Source organism: Rhipicephalus sanguineus, chromosome 4, assembly GCF_013339695.2.
Source record: "Rhipicephalus sanguineus isolate Rsan-2018 chromosome 4, BIME_Rsan_1.4, whole genome shotgun sequence".
In the NCBI taxonomy this organism is placed as follows: domain Eukaryota; kingdom Metazoa; phylum Arthropoda; class Arachnida; order Ixodida; family Ixodidae; genus Rhipicephalus; species Rhipicephalus sanguineus.
The window spans coordinates 80,296,197-80,312,346 of record NC_051179.1 but is presented as its reverse complement, the minus strand read 5'-3'; the positions used below and the strand labels follow the sequence as shown (position 1 = coordinate 80,312,346).

The 16,150-nt window shown below is 46.2% G+C and overlaps 1 protein-coding gene across 1 annotated transcript in view; it reads left to right on the top strand.

Moving 5' to 3' along the window:
* LOC119390292 (calphotin) overlaps positions 1 to 16,150 on the top strand; it is an 806,323-nt gene that overhangs the window by 468,891 nt on the left and 321,282 nt on the right. Inside the window, exon 7 of the mRNA XM_049415248.1 lies at positions 5,506 to 5,613. Coding sequence (XP_049271205.1) covers positions 5,506 to 5,613 — 108 coding nt within the window. The remainder of the gene's footprint in view (positions 1 to 5,505; positions 5,614 to 16,150) is intronic.

Sequence of the window (16,150 nt, the reverse complement as noted above, 5' to 3'; positions counted from 1 at the left end):
GTGCAACGAGTGGGTGTTTTAAGGCTGTCCACCCATTACAATGTGTGCAGCTGCGCAGGTGCGCGTGACACCCTACGGACGCGTAGTGGGTGCTTAATCAATTTGCAAAAGGAAGAATTATGGCTTAGTGGGCACTTCGCAACTGCACTTGGAGTGGCGATTCTAAGATAGTATCAAACATCCTAAGTTACGCGCACGGACGTTCCTTTCCTTGAGGCACCGTTGTAGGCGATGTGCACGGGAAAGCGAAGTTCAAGCGTTGTCCAACTTATTTGATTCTGTGCATCCAACTACCCACAAGAGGTCGGTGGTGTCCACGTTGCTGCGACTGCGTGGAAACCACGTGCTCGAACGAAGAAGACTGCAACTTGGACTTCGACAACGTCCGGGTTGCTGGTTCCTGGACACCGTCCTGGAAGCCAGGTCGCTGCGCGATCTGGCTTCTAGTGGTTAACCATGTCTGACACGTACTCCCTCATACCATACATGTATGACATGAAAGGTATGGCGGACGACGTGTCATTGCAGTCATTTGGTTAGCTAGAATATCTCAATAGGCATGACATAACATAAGTGTCATTACATGACAATTTCTTTACCGTATTTCCACGCATAAAACCAACACTGATCGACCAGCTGTCGACTAGTGTTGTGTAATCGTGCCTACGGGTGGCTAACAGTTCACTAGCGCTTCGTAATGTGGGCTATATTACGAAGTGTTATCTAGTACCGGCTAAATGAGGCTGGCGTTTGTTAGTGACTCCTAATTTTGGTCGCGGTGGATAACGGATGGCTAATTTTGTCTAGCGGTGCATAATATTGGGTTGCGATAAGGATGGCTAGTACTTCCTAATATTTTAGCAATGTTGAATAGAACTGGGTAATCTTTGGCTGTTAGGCAGTTAGTCTTGCAAAGTTCTGGAGAATGCTTGTTATTGTTGGTTACCAATGGCTAACTTTGACTAATTGGCTACTTTCGCGTACCCGGATGGAATACCGGCAACAATCGTTTACAGTCTGCTATCCGCTCTTATAACAATGTAATGAATATTATCGAGCTTTAGTACTGCGCACGCAGCGTCCCTAACGACTTTGCGTACGCAAGAACGCCACTTTTTGCAATATCGCGCGCGCAGAACTTCTGCACATGCCCTGCATGCAACAGGCAGTGTTCTTGCGTACTCAACGCCTTTACAGACGCTACGCACGCACTACTAAACTTTGCTCTGGCGAGTCCGCTACGACGACTTTGCCAGAAATAGTTCAGCGTTGCTCGAACGCGCAGGAATGTGACAAGGAACATGCAACTGCTTATGGCATGCCCTTCAGTGCGCCGGGGCTTGCATCTCTACCTTGATGAAACTTACGTTTCAGCGGCTTTACTTCGCAAAACAGGGATTTCCAGACTGCTGGAGGGCTCATATATTTTTGGCGGCCGTTCAATGCGTACTGATAGTTAAGTTATATATATATATATATATATATATATATATATATATATATATATATACTGTCACGTGGTCATGACGTCGATGAAGACAGCAGCTGGCGTGTTCAAGATGGAACTGTTTATTTGGCCGAATTTGTGGCCTGGAAACGAAAAGTCAAACTACAGCAATACACGCTGTAGCTGTACACTGATAGCGGCGAACAGGGCGTCGGCCGTCGAAAAACTGGCTATGGCTGGGATGAGCCGTCTTTAATACATGATGCATCGATCTTTCCAGTCCTATCACTTGTAGTCGCGCAAGCACTGGAATTATGTAGACTATTCGCGTCCTGCGCGCAATCTTAACAAAACGATCAATTACAATCGCAGAGGTTCTAGAACGCTGCGGCGCGGTCAGCTTCGTGCGTTGATAACCGTCCTTGCTGGTCAAACCCCGAATACATCAAAATAAAAGAAGAAGCGGACGTGGCAATATATATATATATATATATATATATATATATATATATATATATATATATTCTTCATGCTATTCGCTAAGAGTGACGAAGTTGTTAAAGACACACACCGTGAGCAATCATACTATTGTTTGGAAATAATTGCATTAAAGAACCGTAGAGAGTGCAATATTAAATAAGAAATAGGCTTTGATTAAAAATATTGCGACCTGAAATTTCTCATTTTTAAACAAAATAACAAGAGGACCGTCCGTCTACCCGAGAGCGTCAAAATTTGTGCTCATTAGTCAAAAGAGCTATGTCTCACATAACGTCAGTTTCACGCGATGCAGGGATTGGGGGTATTGCTAGATAATAAAATGTGTTGCCCGCATTGAGGAAGAAAATTTCCAAAGGCAGTGAGAGAGCAGAAAGGACTTTTTGGCTGCATAGACATTATGAAACAAAAGTTAGCTACCTTTATCCTTATCTGAGGAATCACGAGACTCCACTGGCATTTTCTTTATCCACGAAGGCTCCTGCGAATTCAGTCATGCTTTGCATTTCCACTGTATCAAACATTTTCCAGCAGTGAACCCAAGCATCTAATACAAAACGAACAGTTAGCGGCATTCTATTTTAATACGAAGCAATTTATGCATTGCCGTAAGACAGTGGTGTAGCCCGGGGGTTTGTTTGTGGGGTTCAAACACCTGAAATTTTTACATTTTTTTATCTGTTTATATACGCGCGCACATACAAACGCAAGCATGAATATACATGAAAGGGCGTTGCTCCCCGCCCAGAAACAATTGCTGGCTACTGCCAGTGCCGTACGGAGTGTGCTGCGAAATCTCCTGAGGCCTCGCAATGCCTCGCCCCATCTCGCTTTCTGTTTAATTTTCCGTTGAAGAATCTCAGTAAATGAAACCCTCGATACGTCTCATATATAGAGCCATCTCAACTAGCTCTGAAGGTGTGCTGGATACTGACTTTGTCATATTGTTGACTACGCTGGAAAAGCGCGGCCGTAACTGACTCTACTTCATGCAACAGGTATGCGTGGTAAATCGCAGAACTCCTTTAACGCACTCCTGCTTTCTTGGCGCTTCTAGTTCGGCTCGCGTTCTTCGTCCGTCGCTCAGCAGCAAAAAGAAGTGATGGTAAGTAAGGCACTATCTCCTGGATCGGCACAGTTTTCCGGCAAACTTAACTCGCGGTTCAGTGACCCGATGAAGGTCTGTCCACGTATGCGACCAGCCATCTCCTGATGGGTGAATACTCAGAAGAACGAAAAGGTCTGTCATCAATGGTATCAAGCTAATCGCAGCATTTTCGATTCGTCTAGAGAAATTAACAATTTCACCACGAATCCGTGGGCCCCACCCGCTCGAAACGCGTCACGGTCATTTGCCACAACGTTTCGCGCAACGCCTCACACCGCAACAATTGATTGGGTTTGACGCACTGACAAGTGAATTGTAATTTCTAACCGTAATTACACTTACAATACACAGAAAAACTTGCTTTCCTCTATTTCTGGAGATAAAGGAAAACTTATATAAAATTTTCCTTCAATACTTAGCGAAATAGTATACCCGATAAAAATTATGACGTGAGATACTATGACAAAATATAGCAATACTTAGAAGTGTAAGGCCCGACCACGACATTGGCCAAAGAGAGAGTCATACACACAAACGGAGCGCTTATTCACACACAAGGATAGTTATTGTTTCGCTGTACCATTTACAGCCATAGAACCATCTTCGACAGTTAAAAAGTGACAGTTCAAAAGCTTATTCACACACAAGGAGAGTTAACGTTGTCCTGTGTTCCTTCTTCTCGTCCTCGTCTTTTTCGCTAGTAAACATGTCCTATTATTCACGTTACCAACTAGCCCAACTTTCCGCCTTAAAAGTTCAAAAGCACCCACTGTGAACATTTTTCTGTCCTCCGTTAGCAGCGCTCTGAAAATACACGGCGATATCAGGATTAGGCAAGCAAATAAAAACGGAGGCCTGTGTTTGCAGAAGAAATTGTACCAAAACGTCAGCTATGCCCAACGATGTCCATTCAATAGCTCCCGCTGTCTATGGAGGGCATTGGGAACAGCGATCGCAAATACTTGTGATATATGAGTCGTGAATAACCATTCTCCCAATCGTGCAGTGTGCATGCGTAAAAATTGATGCGCATAACGTGACAAATGGTATGAAGATTCACACCAACAATTTTGGAGATTGACGCAAATAATTCTGTTGACGAATAATGCGCAAATCACTGCGCAATACATATTTGATCATTTCCCTTACATCCGTGTGGCTTCTTTGGCTTGTATATGTAATCCTACTGTATACACGCGGAAAGGGACATTCTTTCCCGCAATGCCGGCATTGGTGCCTCTTCACTGATACTGCAGGGTAGCCTGGCACTACAGCACGGCTGGCTGTTTTTCTTTGTCGTTTTCTCAAGCCTGATCTGAAACCTCTCATAAACGTTTTTATCAAGGTTGTTGTGCCGTGCTTCATTACAGTTCGCCGAACATGTGGTATTCCAGCGAGCTCCGGTTTTACAACTTTACGGAGACGTGCGGAATAACAAAACGATTGCTGAATCTATTTTCTTCCTTTTTGTGTTAAAATTTGCTATTCGGTTACTGCTTAGAGGATACCGTGAAGGAAGAAATTTTGTATAAAAGGGCCCGAGAACTGCGCAAATTCAGCAGTTGGCTCAACAGCAGCTCTAAAGTCACCATGGTAAGAAAGCTTTTCTTCCACAGCTCTCAATAGCTGAACAAAGATTGCTACCGAAATTTCAGCCCAGACAGCCCCGCCGTGGTGCATTCTAAATGCAACAAAAACTGCGGATAATTGCATTTCATGGTTAGCTGTCTTGTATAAAAAATTATGTAACCATTTGGTTTTTCTTTGTAGACAATATCTTTTTTTGATCAGTGCAAAAAGAGAACAGCGATGCAAACGCAAGAGTATTAAGGCGGCCAAGTGGTTGAACAGTGGCATACTCTCAGAGTAATCGCTTCTGACTGCATTACCTTTACGTCAAACATCAGTCTTTACTGATTCTCGAGCATCAAGTTGTTTCCAATTTCGCGAGAGTTAAACAAACGTAACGCTACTTTTATATTAAAGAACAACGCTTGCAATTGGAACCTTCACATTTAATATATTCGTAGTAATAGCGTCGACAACTGAGAAGGCGGGCGCTCTAAACATATTATCTAAATCACTGCAGATCCGTGCCTGCGTCCTCTTGGCTCTTGCCACCAGCGCTTTCGCTGGCTACACCGGCTACGGCCTGGGCCACGGCTACGGTCTCGGCTACGGTCTCGGTTACGCCGGCTATGGTCACGGCTATGGCCTCGGCTACGCCGGATACGCTCCAGCTGTGCACACTGTCGCCCACGCTGCCCCAGCCGTCGCCACCTATGCCCATGCTCCAGTCGCCACCTACGCTGCTGCTCCAGTTGTTGCCGCTGCTCCAGCTGTGACCAGGGTTGCCGCCACCTACGCTGCTGCCCCAGTTGTCGCTGCTGCTCCAGCCGTGACCAAGGTTGCTACCACCTACCACGCCCCAGCTGTTGCCACCGTGGCTCACGCTCCAGTCGCCACCTACGCTGCTGCCCCAGTCGCTACCTACGCTGCTGCTCCAGCTGTTGCCACCTATGCCGCTGCCCCAGCCGTGACCAAGGTTGCCACCACCTACCACGCCCCAGCCGTTGCCGCCGTGGCTCACGCTCCAGTCGCCACCTACGCTGCTGCCCCAGTCGCTACCTACGCCGCTGCCCCAGCTGTTGCCACTGTGGCCCACGCCCCAGTTGCCACCGCTGTTGCCGCTCCAGTCACCACCTACGCCGCTGCCCCAGCTGTCGCTGCCGTCCACGCTGCCCCAGCTGTTGCCACCACCACCGTTCACCACGCCCCAGCTGTCGCTGCCTACCACGCCGCCCCAGCCTACTACGGCTACGGTGTTGGATCCCTGGGCTACGGTGTTGGCAGCTACGGTTACGGCCACGGTCTCCTCGGCTACGGCCTGAACTACGGCTACGGTCTCGGCTCTCCCTTCCACTACGGTGCCCTCCTCCGCAAGAGGAAGTGTGAGTATATAAATTTGAGCCATTTTTTACATTACTTAGCAACTCAGTTTCAAAGACCTGTATTTTATTTCACCTCTAAGACCAGCGTTTCTTGCCGACACAAGCGCTAAATTGGTGACATCTAAACAATGCCGACTAATGTTTAACAGTTGCCGACATGGCTGGTCTATCTACGAAATCTTAAAGGACTTCAGCATGCATTGGATTGGTCTTGTGGTGGTCCTTAACACGATCGTATTTTCTTTTCACAGAAACCTTCCAGCTGTAACTTATTTCAACACCAAGAAGAAAAGTTATGGGCATCTACTTCCATCTAGATGCAATGAAGGAATAAAACTTGTTTGCACGACATCTGCAATCTTGTTTCGAAATTGTGCCATTCGTGTTTCACCATGCCAGCTTTAGGAAAGATGGAATGGTGAGGTTTTCTTTCGACGTTTGCTCACAGGTAATGAGTGCGAAGTAGTCCTACGGTCTGGAGTGGTACAGCAACCATCCGCTAAGAATACTGTAGCAGAAAAGGCACAATTCTGTCAAAGTAAAGAAGTTACCAGAATGCTATTCAGATTTAAATAGTCACTGGCGCAACTGATAGATCCCTAAAATACGCAGTTACACATCAAGTGACATTAGCAGTGGCTCCCACAAAAGGGGATGCTCCTAACATCCATCCATCCATCTTTCGCGCTAGAAATGGTTAGCACTCGAGAGCCACTTTCCCTAGTCGTCGTACGCCCGCGGTTGATATATCTTGCCCTCTGAACTGCCATAAAATGCGCTGGTTACGAGCTCTTTTGTCTCCATAACTACACACCAATTGAGTGCAAGAATACGGTACCACGAACACAGGAGTGGGCCGTCCAGCGGGCCAGGGCCGTCGCCGTGGACCTCGGAAGGTGTTCGTCGAACAGTGGATCCCTGGCAGCCTAGCCCCGGGCACAGTAACAACCAGTGGGCAAATAAAGTTTATTCAACTCAACTCAAAAAATTTTTTTTTGCATAAAGCAAAGTTCCCTATTCCATAAACATCCTAGCCGACTAGTTGGTTCATGTTAAACTATACATGTGCTGCGCATGTACAAATGCAACAACACCATTCACGTGCTGTGCTCTGTCCTATCGACTATTTTCTTTCCTTTGTGCTGCCCGGCAGCAAGTCAATGCTTCTAATGCCGCGTTTTCCAAAGGTTCAAATTTGGTGCGTCAGTTCGGTCGATCTCACCAGTAAAGGGACCGTTTACTATTGCGCTATTCTATTATAAGGCCGTTGTAGTCGGTATGCCAAATGCATAGCAAACTAAGCTGACCCAGGAGACACCGTGACATATTTACCTAATCGATCACTGAACATTCTGATGCATGTTTTGGGGTGCGTTTGTAGCGGGACGGAACGTGAACTGTTATGGCACATTCAAACTCGGAAATCTGGCGTGGGCGTTTAAAGTAATGAGTAATCCAATTCGGTGGTGGCGACATCCGCCGGATTAGACATTTTCTCGGCCGTCAGTTTGAGATGAATTCAGTGGACGCTACCGCTGGATTTTACAGCTCTAGGGGACGCGCACGTTTTTTGGTGCCGTGCCGTCGCACGGGGCAAGCAGGGCAAGCTGTTTGTTCTAGATGCACATGAGTACACTACAGCTACAAATGTGTCATAGTTAGAGGCTTTGTTACCTAAAAAGATGCATTAAATACACAAAGGCTAGCTAAGTAGACTCTTCCTCCTACAAACACGCACCGCCAAGCGCAGTTATAATTTAATTTTGCGAACCGCATTCTTGAAGCCTACAGTTGCTTGCATGCATCGACAGTTTCTTTCGAAACTGTCGATGCACTGTTCTAACTGTTCTACGCAAGCATTCTAAGGTTTTGGATTCCTCATCAAACGCAGAAATTGACATTCGGTGCAGGCGTCGAGGTTGCCACACGAGTGATGCAATAAATTATCATGCGATGACGTGACAGGTTCCAAAATTTTGTGAGGTCACGATGACGCTTGTTCAAAGCTGTACACTTGACCAAGCTTAGTCAAAGGTTGGCCGATCACGTAGGCTCAGAAAAATCACGTGAGGAGTAAAATTATTCCGATTACTCCGATCCCGAAGGCTGGTCAAAACCACGTTGGGTGCGGAAAGCTTTAGGGCGGGATCGATACAATTGACTGAGAAGGAAAAGAAGAAAACATGCGCCTTCCAGCCGCCTTCGGCAAATGCATAGGGAACCATGTGACAGATTTTCCGCTCAGCCACCGTGGAATGGTTGTCTAAAGCCCTTTTGCCACCGAGATAGGAAATCGGGCGCACTGCATCATCTAACTGGTAGTGCATCGAGCAGCAAAGCAAAAACAAAAAAAAAAAACCGTGTTCGAAACCAACTGTTCGACCAAGAGGGGTCTCTCAGTAGGTGGGTGCCAATATTCACCTAGTCTCTTTCACGCCAACTTGATTTCCTCTGTGTGAGCTGCTATGTGCACGTCGCCTTTCAACGGACTGTTTTTGCCTAATGTAGCTCACAGACTATGGGCTGCTTCTGAAACGGATAATAAAGTCGTGCGAAATTACACCGTATGGGATGTTGTTACGGTGTATGCAGTGTACGTTGTTTATAAATTCCTCGAATTAGAGAGGATACAAAAACTATACAGAACGTTTCGTTTCTACAGACGTTTACACTATGTTTTACATGAAATATTTTTTTCCGCTACTGATGTCTACTGTTGTTTCGTGTTTTTGAGCTGATCCCAAGTACTCTCTAAATGTGTACCGGTGTCATGTTTTGGTGTAACATCACTTAATAAAAAAGGGTATTTTGCAATTCATCGTATTTCATTGACCAAATTTTATAGTGTGGGCGTTCCGCTAATTATACAAAGTGTGTTCACAATTGAAATTGAGTTGCTTATCCTGGTGCAAAGAGCTTGAGTGCAAGTGGGAATATTTCGCAACAAATAAGGCGTTTGATTCCGCACACTTGAGAAACCTCCTTGACATGACCGTAGATGCGCGACCCATGATTACCCTTCCCCGTGAGGCTAGGCTCTGAAACACATATGCCCAATAAAAACAGGGTATCAGTGGAACGCAGGAAGTGAAAGAGCTAAATGTACACTCTCGGAGAACTATCACCCGCTCCATCATCTTTTTACAGCCAAGGCATGTAGATGCCCGAGATAATTTTTTTTTTAGTTCCCCATTATCTTATAAAAAACGAGTGCTGGTTACACGTACCACTAGTTTTTTTCACATGTCCGCCCTGTATCCCCGCTCCCACCGTCGTCACTGGGAAAAGAAAAAAAAGAAGAACTATCTGTATTCGCCAGCACGCCTATTTCAAACCATGTTAATGAGACAGTATGTACTTGGAGGTCTCTCGCAGTAACGAGCGCACGATCACGCAACATGTCCTTAATTCGTGGAAGATAGGCTTAGGGGCCCGTAATGCACTCAAGATAGCGCGACATAGTACTCTCGAAGAGAAGGGAGATGTGTTCAGTTACAACATCCCCCCGTCTCCTGCTTTAGTGCAGTGTATAAACGGCGCAGACACGCTTCAATTTTTGCGAAAAGAAATACAGACCTCGTATATCAAGGGTTTCAGCGTGTCGTTTACAAATGTGAATTGGCCAAAAACTGGTTTCCTACAACGAGATGAACATATCAGATGAAGAGGCGCCAACGTAAATAAACGGTCCAAACGGTATCACTTCAGCCACATGTTGTCCACCAAGATAAATAACATTTGAGACATGTTTAATAAAAAAAATTAAAGCAGATGATCATGAGGTGGACAGTGGATGTACAGATGAGTCCACTGTTAAAGAGAACACTTTCGTCCAAGGTACGTCCGGACTTCGCCTTCTTGGAATAGCTCAGTCGTTTAGATTTGCATAAAACTACTGTTGGTTGATAGTTCTGACTCCCTTTTAATAGTCTAGTGCCGTGCAAGAACAATGTTTCCGCATCCATTTGCACTTAAGAGGTATGAAATAGATGAGGTGCTCATTCGAGTGTTGCCTTTAGCAGTGGACCGTATACTGTATAAATGTAATGACATTTATTAACTTTTATAGGGGCACTCATTTTGAAGCGTACAAACAACACACAGGCAGCCGTCAATGAATAAGAAGAAAAATTAAGGCAGCTTCGCCCTGTGGGTGCCAAGCCTGAAGGAAGTGCGGAGCTGGGCAGCCTTCTTTGTTTCTCTTCGGTTTTATCTTTTTTACTCCTCGCTTTCTTTCGTTTTGTCTATTTCTGCTTTTTCTGTTTATTTTTCTCTGGATTTATTTTTATTTCTTACTTTCTCTTTATCTATTTCTTTCTCCTTCTTGCTCTTCCTATTTTATATCTTTCTTTCTCAGTCTTTCTATTTCTCGCGCGAAGTCCTCTTTTTTTTTCTATTTCTATACGTGGTTTTGCCTTCGTTACGCCAAGCTACGACAGCATACGATGACATCATACGACAGCCGGGGCCCTAAGTTCTCCGCACTTAAAACGCTAACAAGAAATGGTTGTTTGCGCATTATAAGGGAAGAAAACCGGGACCAACAACCTAAGCACTGTGCTCCCGCACAGCGTCCACAAAACAAAGATCAAGGCAATAACCTTTCGCGGTCATGAATTCTAAAGCGAAAGGCAACTAGTGAGTCATTGGGATCTAAAAAAAAAAGAGACAAGAGCTAGCGAAACACTCTGAGAACATCACAACTGCTCAGCAGCCGTATAAATTTTGCTAGCTTAATGTGGCAAATCAACGTGGATAGCCCATTTGAAGAAGTAAACAAAGGATTATTTTGTAGCTTACAACGGCACTTCTGTGGACGTGCATATGAACTATTGGACTTTTAACCGCTCGTACAGATCCCGGACCGATGACGGTAGAAACCATTCTGGAATGTCGTCCGGAGAGGTCATCGCGGGTGAAGGCGGCGAAGGCCGGGCTCCACTTCTTGAGGGCATCAGACTTGCACCGGCGGTTATAGACTAACGGCGTTAATATGACTGTGAGATGTGTGTGACTTTTTGTGCGTGCGTGCTCTCCTTCTCTCCCTCTCTATCTTTATAAATCCCTCAACCCTTCCCTCAGTGCAGGGTAGCATACCGGTCCCTCTAGACTGGTTAACATCCCTGCCTTTCCTTTCTCTCCTGTTCCTTCCTTAACCGCGGAGCTGTTTATGCCAGCTGTTAATTGCAATCCGCGAACAGAAAACTATCATCATCATCATCATCATCATCAACCGGAATGCGCTATGGTCGTCCTCGTCTACATCATCAGCTCCCATGCCGGTACACGTGCACCAATTTGTCCGGCGTGGGATGGCATAACTCTGATGGGTGAGAGAACGAGTAGAGACGGAGAGAGAAAGAGAGAGAGAAAGACAAATTCGTGAAGAAAAGAACTTCTCCACGAGGCGGGATTCGAACCCGCGTAGACACGACGCGAAGGTGAGCATCGTAACCACTCGGCTATAGCATAGCCGTATAGCAGAGCAGAGCATAGCAAAGCCTTGTATTGTATAACAAAGGGGTGGCAAAGGGAACTGAGGATGATAATAAGGATAATAATAATAATATCTGGGGTTTAACGTCCCAAGAACTGAGGATGAGGAGGAGATGAAAGAGCAGGGGAGAGGGTAAACCATAGCATAGCAAAAAGAGAAAGACAGAAACTGAGAGAAAGAACGGGCAGAAAACAGAACGAGAAATAAAGACCACAAGAGAAAGAATGAAAGAAACAGAGAAATATATAGACAGAAAGAGGAAGCGAGAAATACAGAGAGAGAAAGAAAGGAAAGAAATAGAGAGAAATGTGTACTGAGAGAAAGAAAGAAAGAAGCAAAGATAAAGAAGACATAGAAAAATACAGAGAAGAGAGAAAAAGAAAGAAAAAGATGAAAGAAAGAGACAAATAAAGGAAGGCCGCCCAGCTCCGCACTTATTTCAGGCGTGGAACCACAAGTGCGACGCTGGCTCAACCTTTTTTTGGGGGGGGGGGGGGAGGGGGGGGGGGATCAAGTGTTTCATAAGTATTGTGGTAATGAAAAAAAATAGGGCACCTTCGTACTGGTGGTGCGAAGCCTGAAAGAAAAGTGGAGCTGGGCGGCCTTCCATATATTACAACCCATGCTTAACCTAGACATAGGCCCTGGAGTCTAGATACAGACACATGAGCATAGAGAGTGGCAGTTAAGCCTAGGGACGCAAAGTTGAGCCTCTCTCTTTCTCTGTCTTTATATGTCTTTCTTTCTCTCTCTCTCTCGATTTTTTCTATCTTTCTTTCTGTCTCTTTCTCTCTCCCATAGCAACGCAATCACATGGTTCCCATAACTGCTTGTACTGTTGCACCGCCTGAATAGACGCGCAGATAGCCACGCCAAGAAAATTTATTTCGTTTTATTTATTTCTCCCCCACCTCCTCTTAGCTTATAGCGTTCTCTTTTCCTCTTTTCCTTCCTCCTGTCGACAGTTTTTGTTTAACGTTCGCCTCCCTCCTCCTTCCCGGGTCATTGCCTCAGCACTTCTCCATTCACTAGGCTTTACTCTCTTCCACCCCAGGCTCCACACTCCTACGCCACCGCTCTCCATCACTCTCCTTCGCTCAGCCCTCTCCCACCACTGTCTTGGCTTTCCCTCGCAGCTGCTGCACTCGGTAGTGGGGCTTGCCCAATTTCTCTGGCGCATACCCAACCGAGCTTTTGAGGACGCCACCGCACTTACCACGAGACTAAACAGCACCGCTGTGCGTGGAACCCGCCACACAGTCACAGCGTTGCCAGCTGCCCACTGCGCCGGTCATCCCACTACATGATTTTGCGCAGTACTGGAGTAGCCACTACGCGTCTCTAAGGCAATACGCACAGAGATAGCTGCGCGCTTTGTTGACGCTGTGGCTGATGACGATGAAGATAAACGATAGTGGCTGAGCCTTTTGTAATGAGTAGAAATCTTTAGACCATCCACTCGTTACGCAGTTCCCATGGTGTGACGTCTGCTGCGATTCTACGCTCCTGCCACGTGATATTACCTATGTCAACACGATTCCTCGCCCTATACGATGCCTTTAATAGGTAATTTTGCGAAGAAATCCCAAGCGCCGACTAGGCTTTGTGGTAGGATGATTGACAGCGACGCAGAGTGCCTGGGTTCAAAAGCAGGGTTCAGCTCGGACTTCAATTATTTGTTTTCTGCGACGTACACCGTCGGTAGCGGCGGCGGCAGCAGCGGAGCGGACATCACCACCAAAATCGGCTGTTTTTGAGAGCTCATAACAGCCTACAATGTAAAATGTATTGCGCTCTTCGGATGCTAATCTGAGAGTGATAAATGCTATACACAAATTACAAATGTAGCTTAGGCCTTCGATGTTCAAGTGTTTGGCAGTCAAACATTTTCCTTGTAGCGATTACCAGATGGCGCGCACTCTGGCGCAACCGGAGCCGGCCAGAACCACTCCACCAGTGGTGACGGGGACCGGTAAGAGAGAAAGAAAATAAATCAGTGTTGAAGTGAAAGTCACGCTGTGAAGTCTACTTCATCTTCGTGTGCACGTATCCCAACACCTTTGAATATATCGCGCTGACTATCTTTCCACTCGTTGTCTTACGTATAGCAAACATAGGGAAGCCATGCACAGACAACTTTCAAGATTACTGCGTGCAAGGGAAGCGTCCCATACTATCGACGCATATACAGGGTCAGAGTGTTTTAAGAAATGTGTCCGAAAAATCCTAAAAAATGACCGAAATGCGATATTTGCTCGATACTTCACAATTACTTCTTCTCTAGCCGCAGGCATCTTAAAATGGCATTTTGGACAGTAATAAAGAAAGTTAAATTAAATAACTTTTTGATTAGTGAAGTTAGGTGTTTATGTTAAATGGGACAATTGAAGTCATTCATGCGAAGAAACCATCGCAGCTTTCATATTTCGAAAAAGCGGCCTCTAGTGATAATTGCGAAGTAATGAATTTCAACAAAATTCAGCGGTGAAACCGCAACGCGGAAGAGCAGAACCGCCATATTCTTCAGAGGCGTCCTGAATGAATGAGCGTGGTTAGATCAACCATCAAGGGGCTTTGTTGTGTGAGTGTGCGTGTGCGTGCGTGCGTGCGTGCGCGCGCGCGTGTGTGTGTGTGTGAGTGTGAGTGCGTGCGTGCGTGCGTGCGTGCGTGCGTGCGCGCGCGCGCGCGCGCGCGTGTGTGTGTGTGTGTGTGTGTGTGTGTGTGTGTGTGTGTGTGTGTATGTGTGTGTGTGTGTGTGTGTGTGTGTGTGTGCTCTGACTGCAATTATAGCTCGCATGGTGCACATACGCTAACGAACGCGGAATAACTACCGCCCGGTTGTCGTTGTCTTGCTCAGTGACGTCCTTCTGATTGTCTGCTGGTTGGGCTCGTCGGTGCTTCGGTTACAGTTTCGCCGTTGAACATGGTTGAATTTCATTACGCCACAATAATTACTAGAGGCCACTTTTTCGATATCTCAAAGCTGCGATGAGTTCCTCGCTTGAAGATCTGCAATTCTCTCATTTGCCATAAGCACCTAACTCCACTAATTAAATTGGTAAATAATGAATCTTTATTCGTTACTGTCCCAGATGATGTCTTTAACCATCTTAATGGTACCCTGCAACAAAGTTTCGGCACGGTCAGAAAACGCTGAAGATCGGTAGTCGAAGCTCCTCAGAACACGCAAGCAAAACATTATAGCGCAGCAAGCTGCCTGGAATTTACAAATAATTCTAAATGTCATCAAGAAATTGTTCCCTCTTCTTTCTGCAAATGATGCCATATACCCAAATTCACGGCCATTGGCTGATTTGAGCATCGCGAGCTGCATAGTTACCGTGGCCGCCACGTGCCTGCGCGCGCACGCGATCGCACTCAATGTGAGCCACGTGTTCTAAGAAAAAAAAAAAAAAAACAACTGCTCAAGGTCATGACGGTTTCTTCCCCCGTGCCATCCCTTCCTGCCTAGCTTCAAGCGCGCTCATCGGGGCTACAGACATAACTACTTAGCGCAAAACAACGGACACGGTGAAGCCAACAGACAGGGCTCGGCGCTAAGGGTAGGTTCCGTAGGCATGTGAACATTTGAAAGAGAAGGAAAAAGAAAAAAAAATGTACTGGCTTAGCTTGGCTATGCCAGGATATATGTACCGTGAGCTAAGGTTCAGCTGATTATTCTTAGCTCTCCTGGTTGTCTAGGAATAGTTTGATTATCATGCTTACTGCTGCTTCAAAGACACATACATGGTGTACGCATTATGTGACACATGTATATTTATTTTTTGCTGAACGCCCTTTCTCTACTGCCACAAAGACGGCTCGGTGGTCAGTGTAGCAACATGCTGCCGTCTCCATGGCCCCAACGCCCGGCGCAGCGCCGGCGTTGGGACCGGGCAACGCCCGGCCCACGGCTACGACGTCACTCCTCTGGAATGCGCAGATCGGCAAGGCGGGCGCGGTGCGCCAGCTGTGCGCGTGTGACGTGATTGCTCCTCGCGCATGCGCAGCACGGCTCTTATACATGCACTCGAAACCGCTCCGGCTCGGCCAGTGCAGCTAACGCTACAAAAACAGTGGCGTTTATGGCGGGCGTTTTTTGAGCGATCTTTTCCGTGTTGCACAGCCTCCTGCGCAGATTGTGTTTTTATGTTTTTTTCTGCGAGTAAACGCTCAGTTGAAGTTAGCGCCGAGTCCTGTCTGTTGCCTTCACCTTGTCAGTTGTTTTTTTTTTTTTTTTGCGCTAACTATGTCTGCAGTCAATAAGCACCAACTAGCCCAACTCATTTCTCTAAAAAAAAGAGAAAACGCAATGACAGCGTGCGCCAAATTTTTGTAACTCCACTCGTACCTAAATGATTCTAAAAATTTTTGCGTCGGTCGATTCATGAAGCAACAAACTCTTTCTCTGAAGCCATTCGATGGTTACTGGGAAAATTGTTGCGGGGCACCTGTAAAGGGGCCGACAACTGGCCAGAACGTGTGATTAGATCCTGGTAGAAATGACCAGACCGTGAAATACAGTGACAGGTTCCAGCATTGTTTTCACGTTGTGAATACGGTTGATATTTTTAAATCGTGTTGAAAAGGAAGAAAAAAAAACCGGAATGGTCGCGCAGCCTAGCGGCAGAGCCTTGAAGCTGGATTAC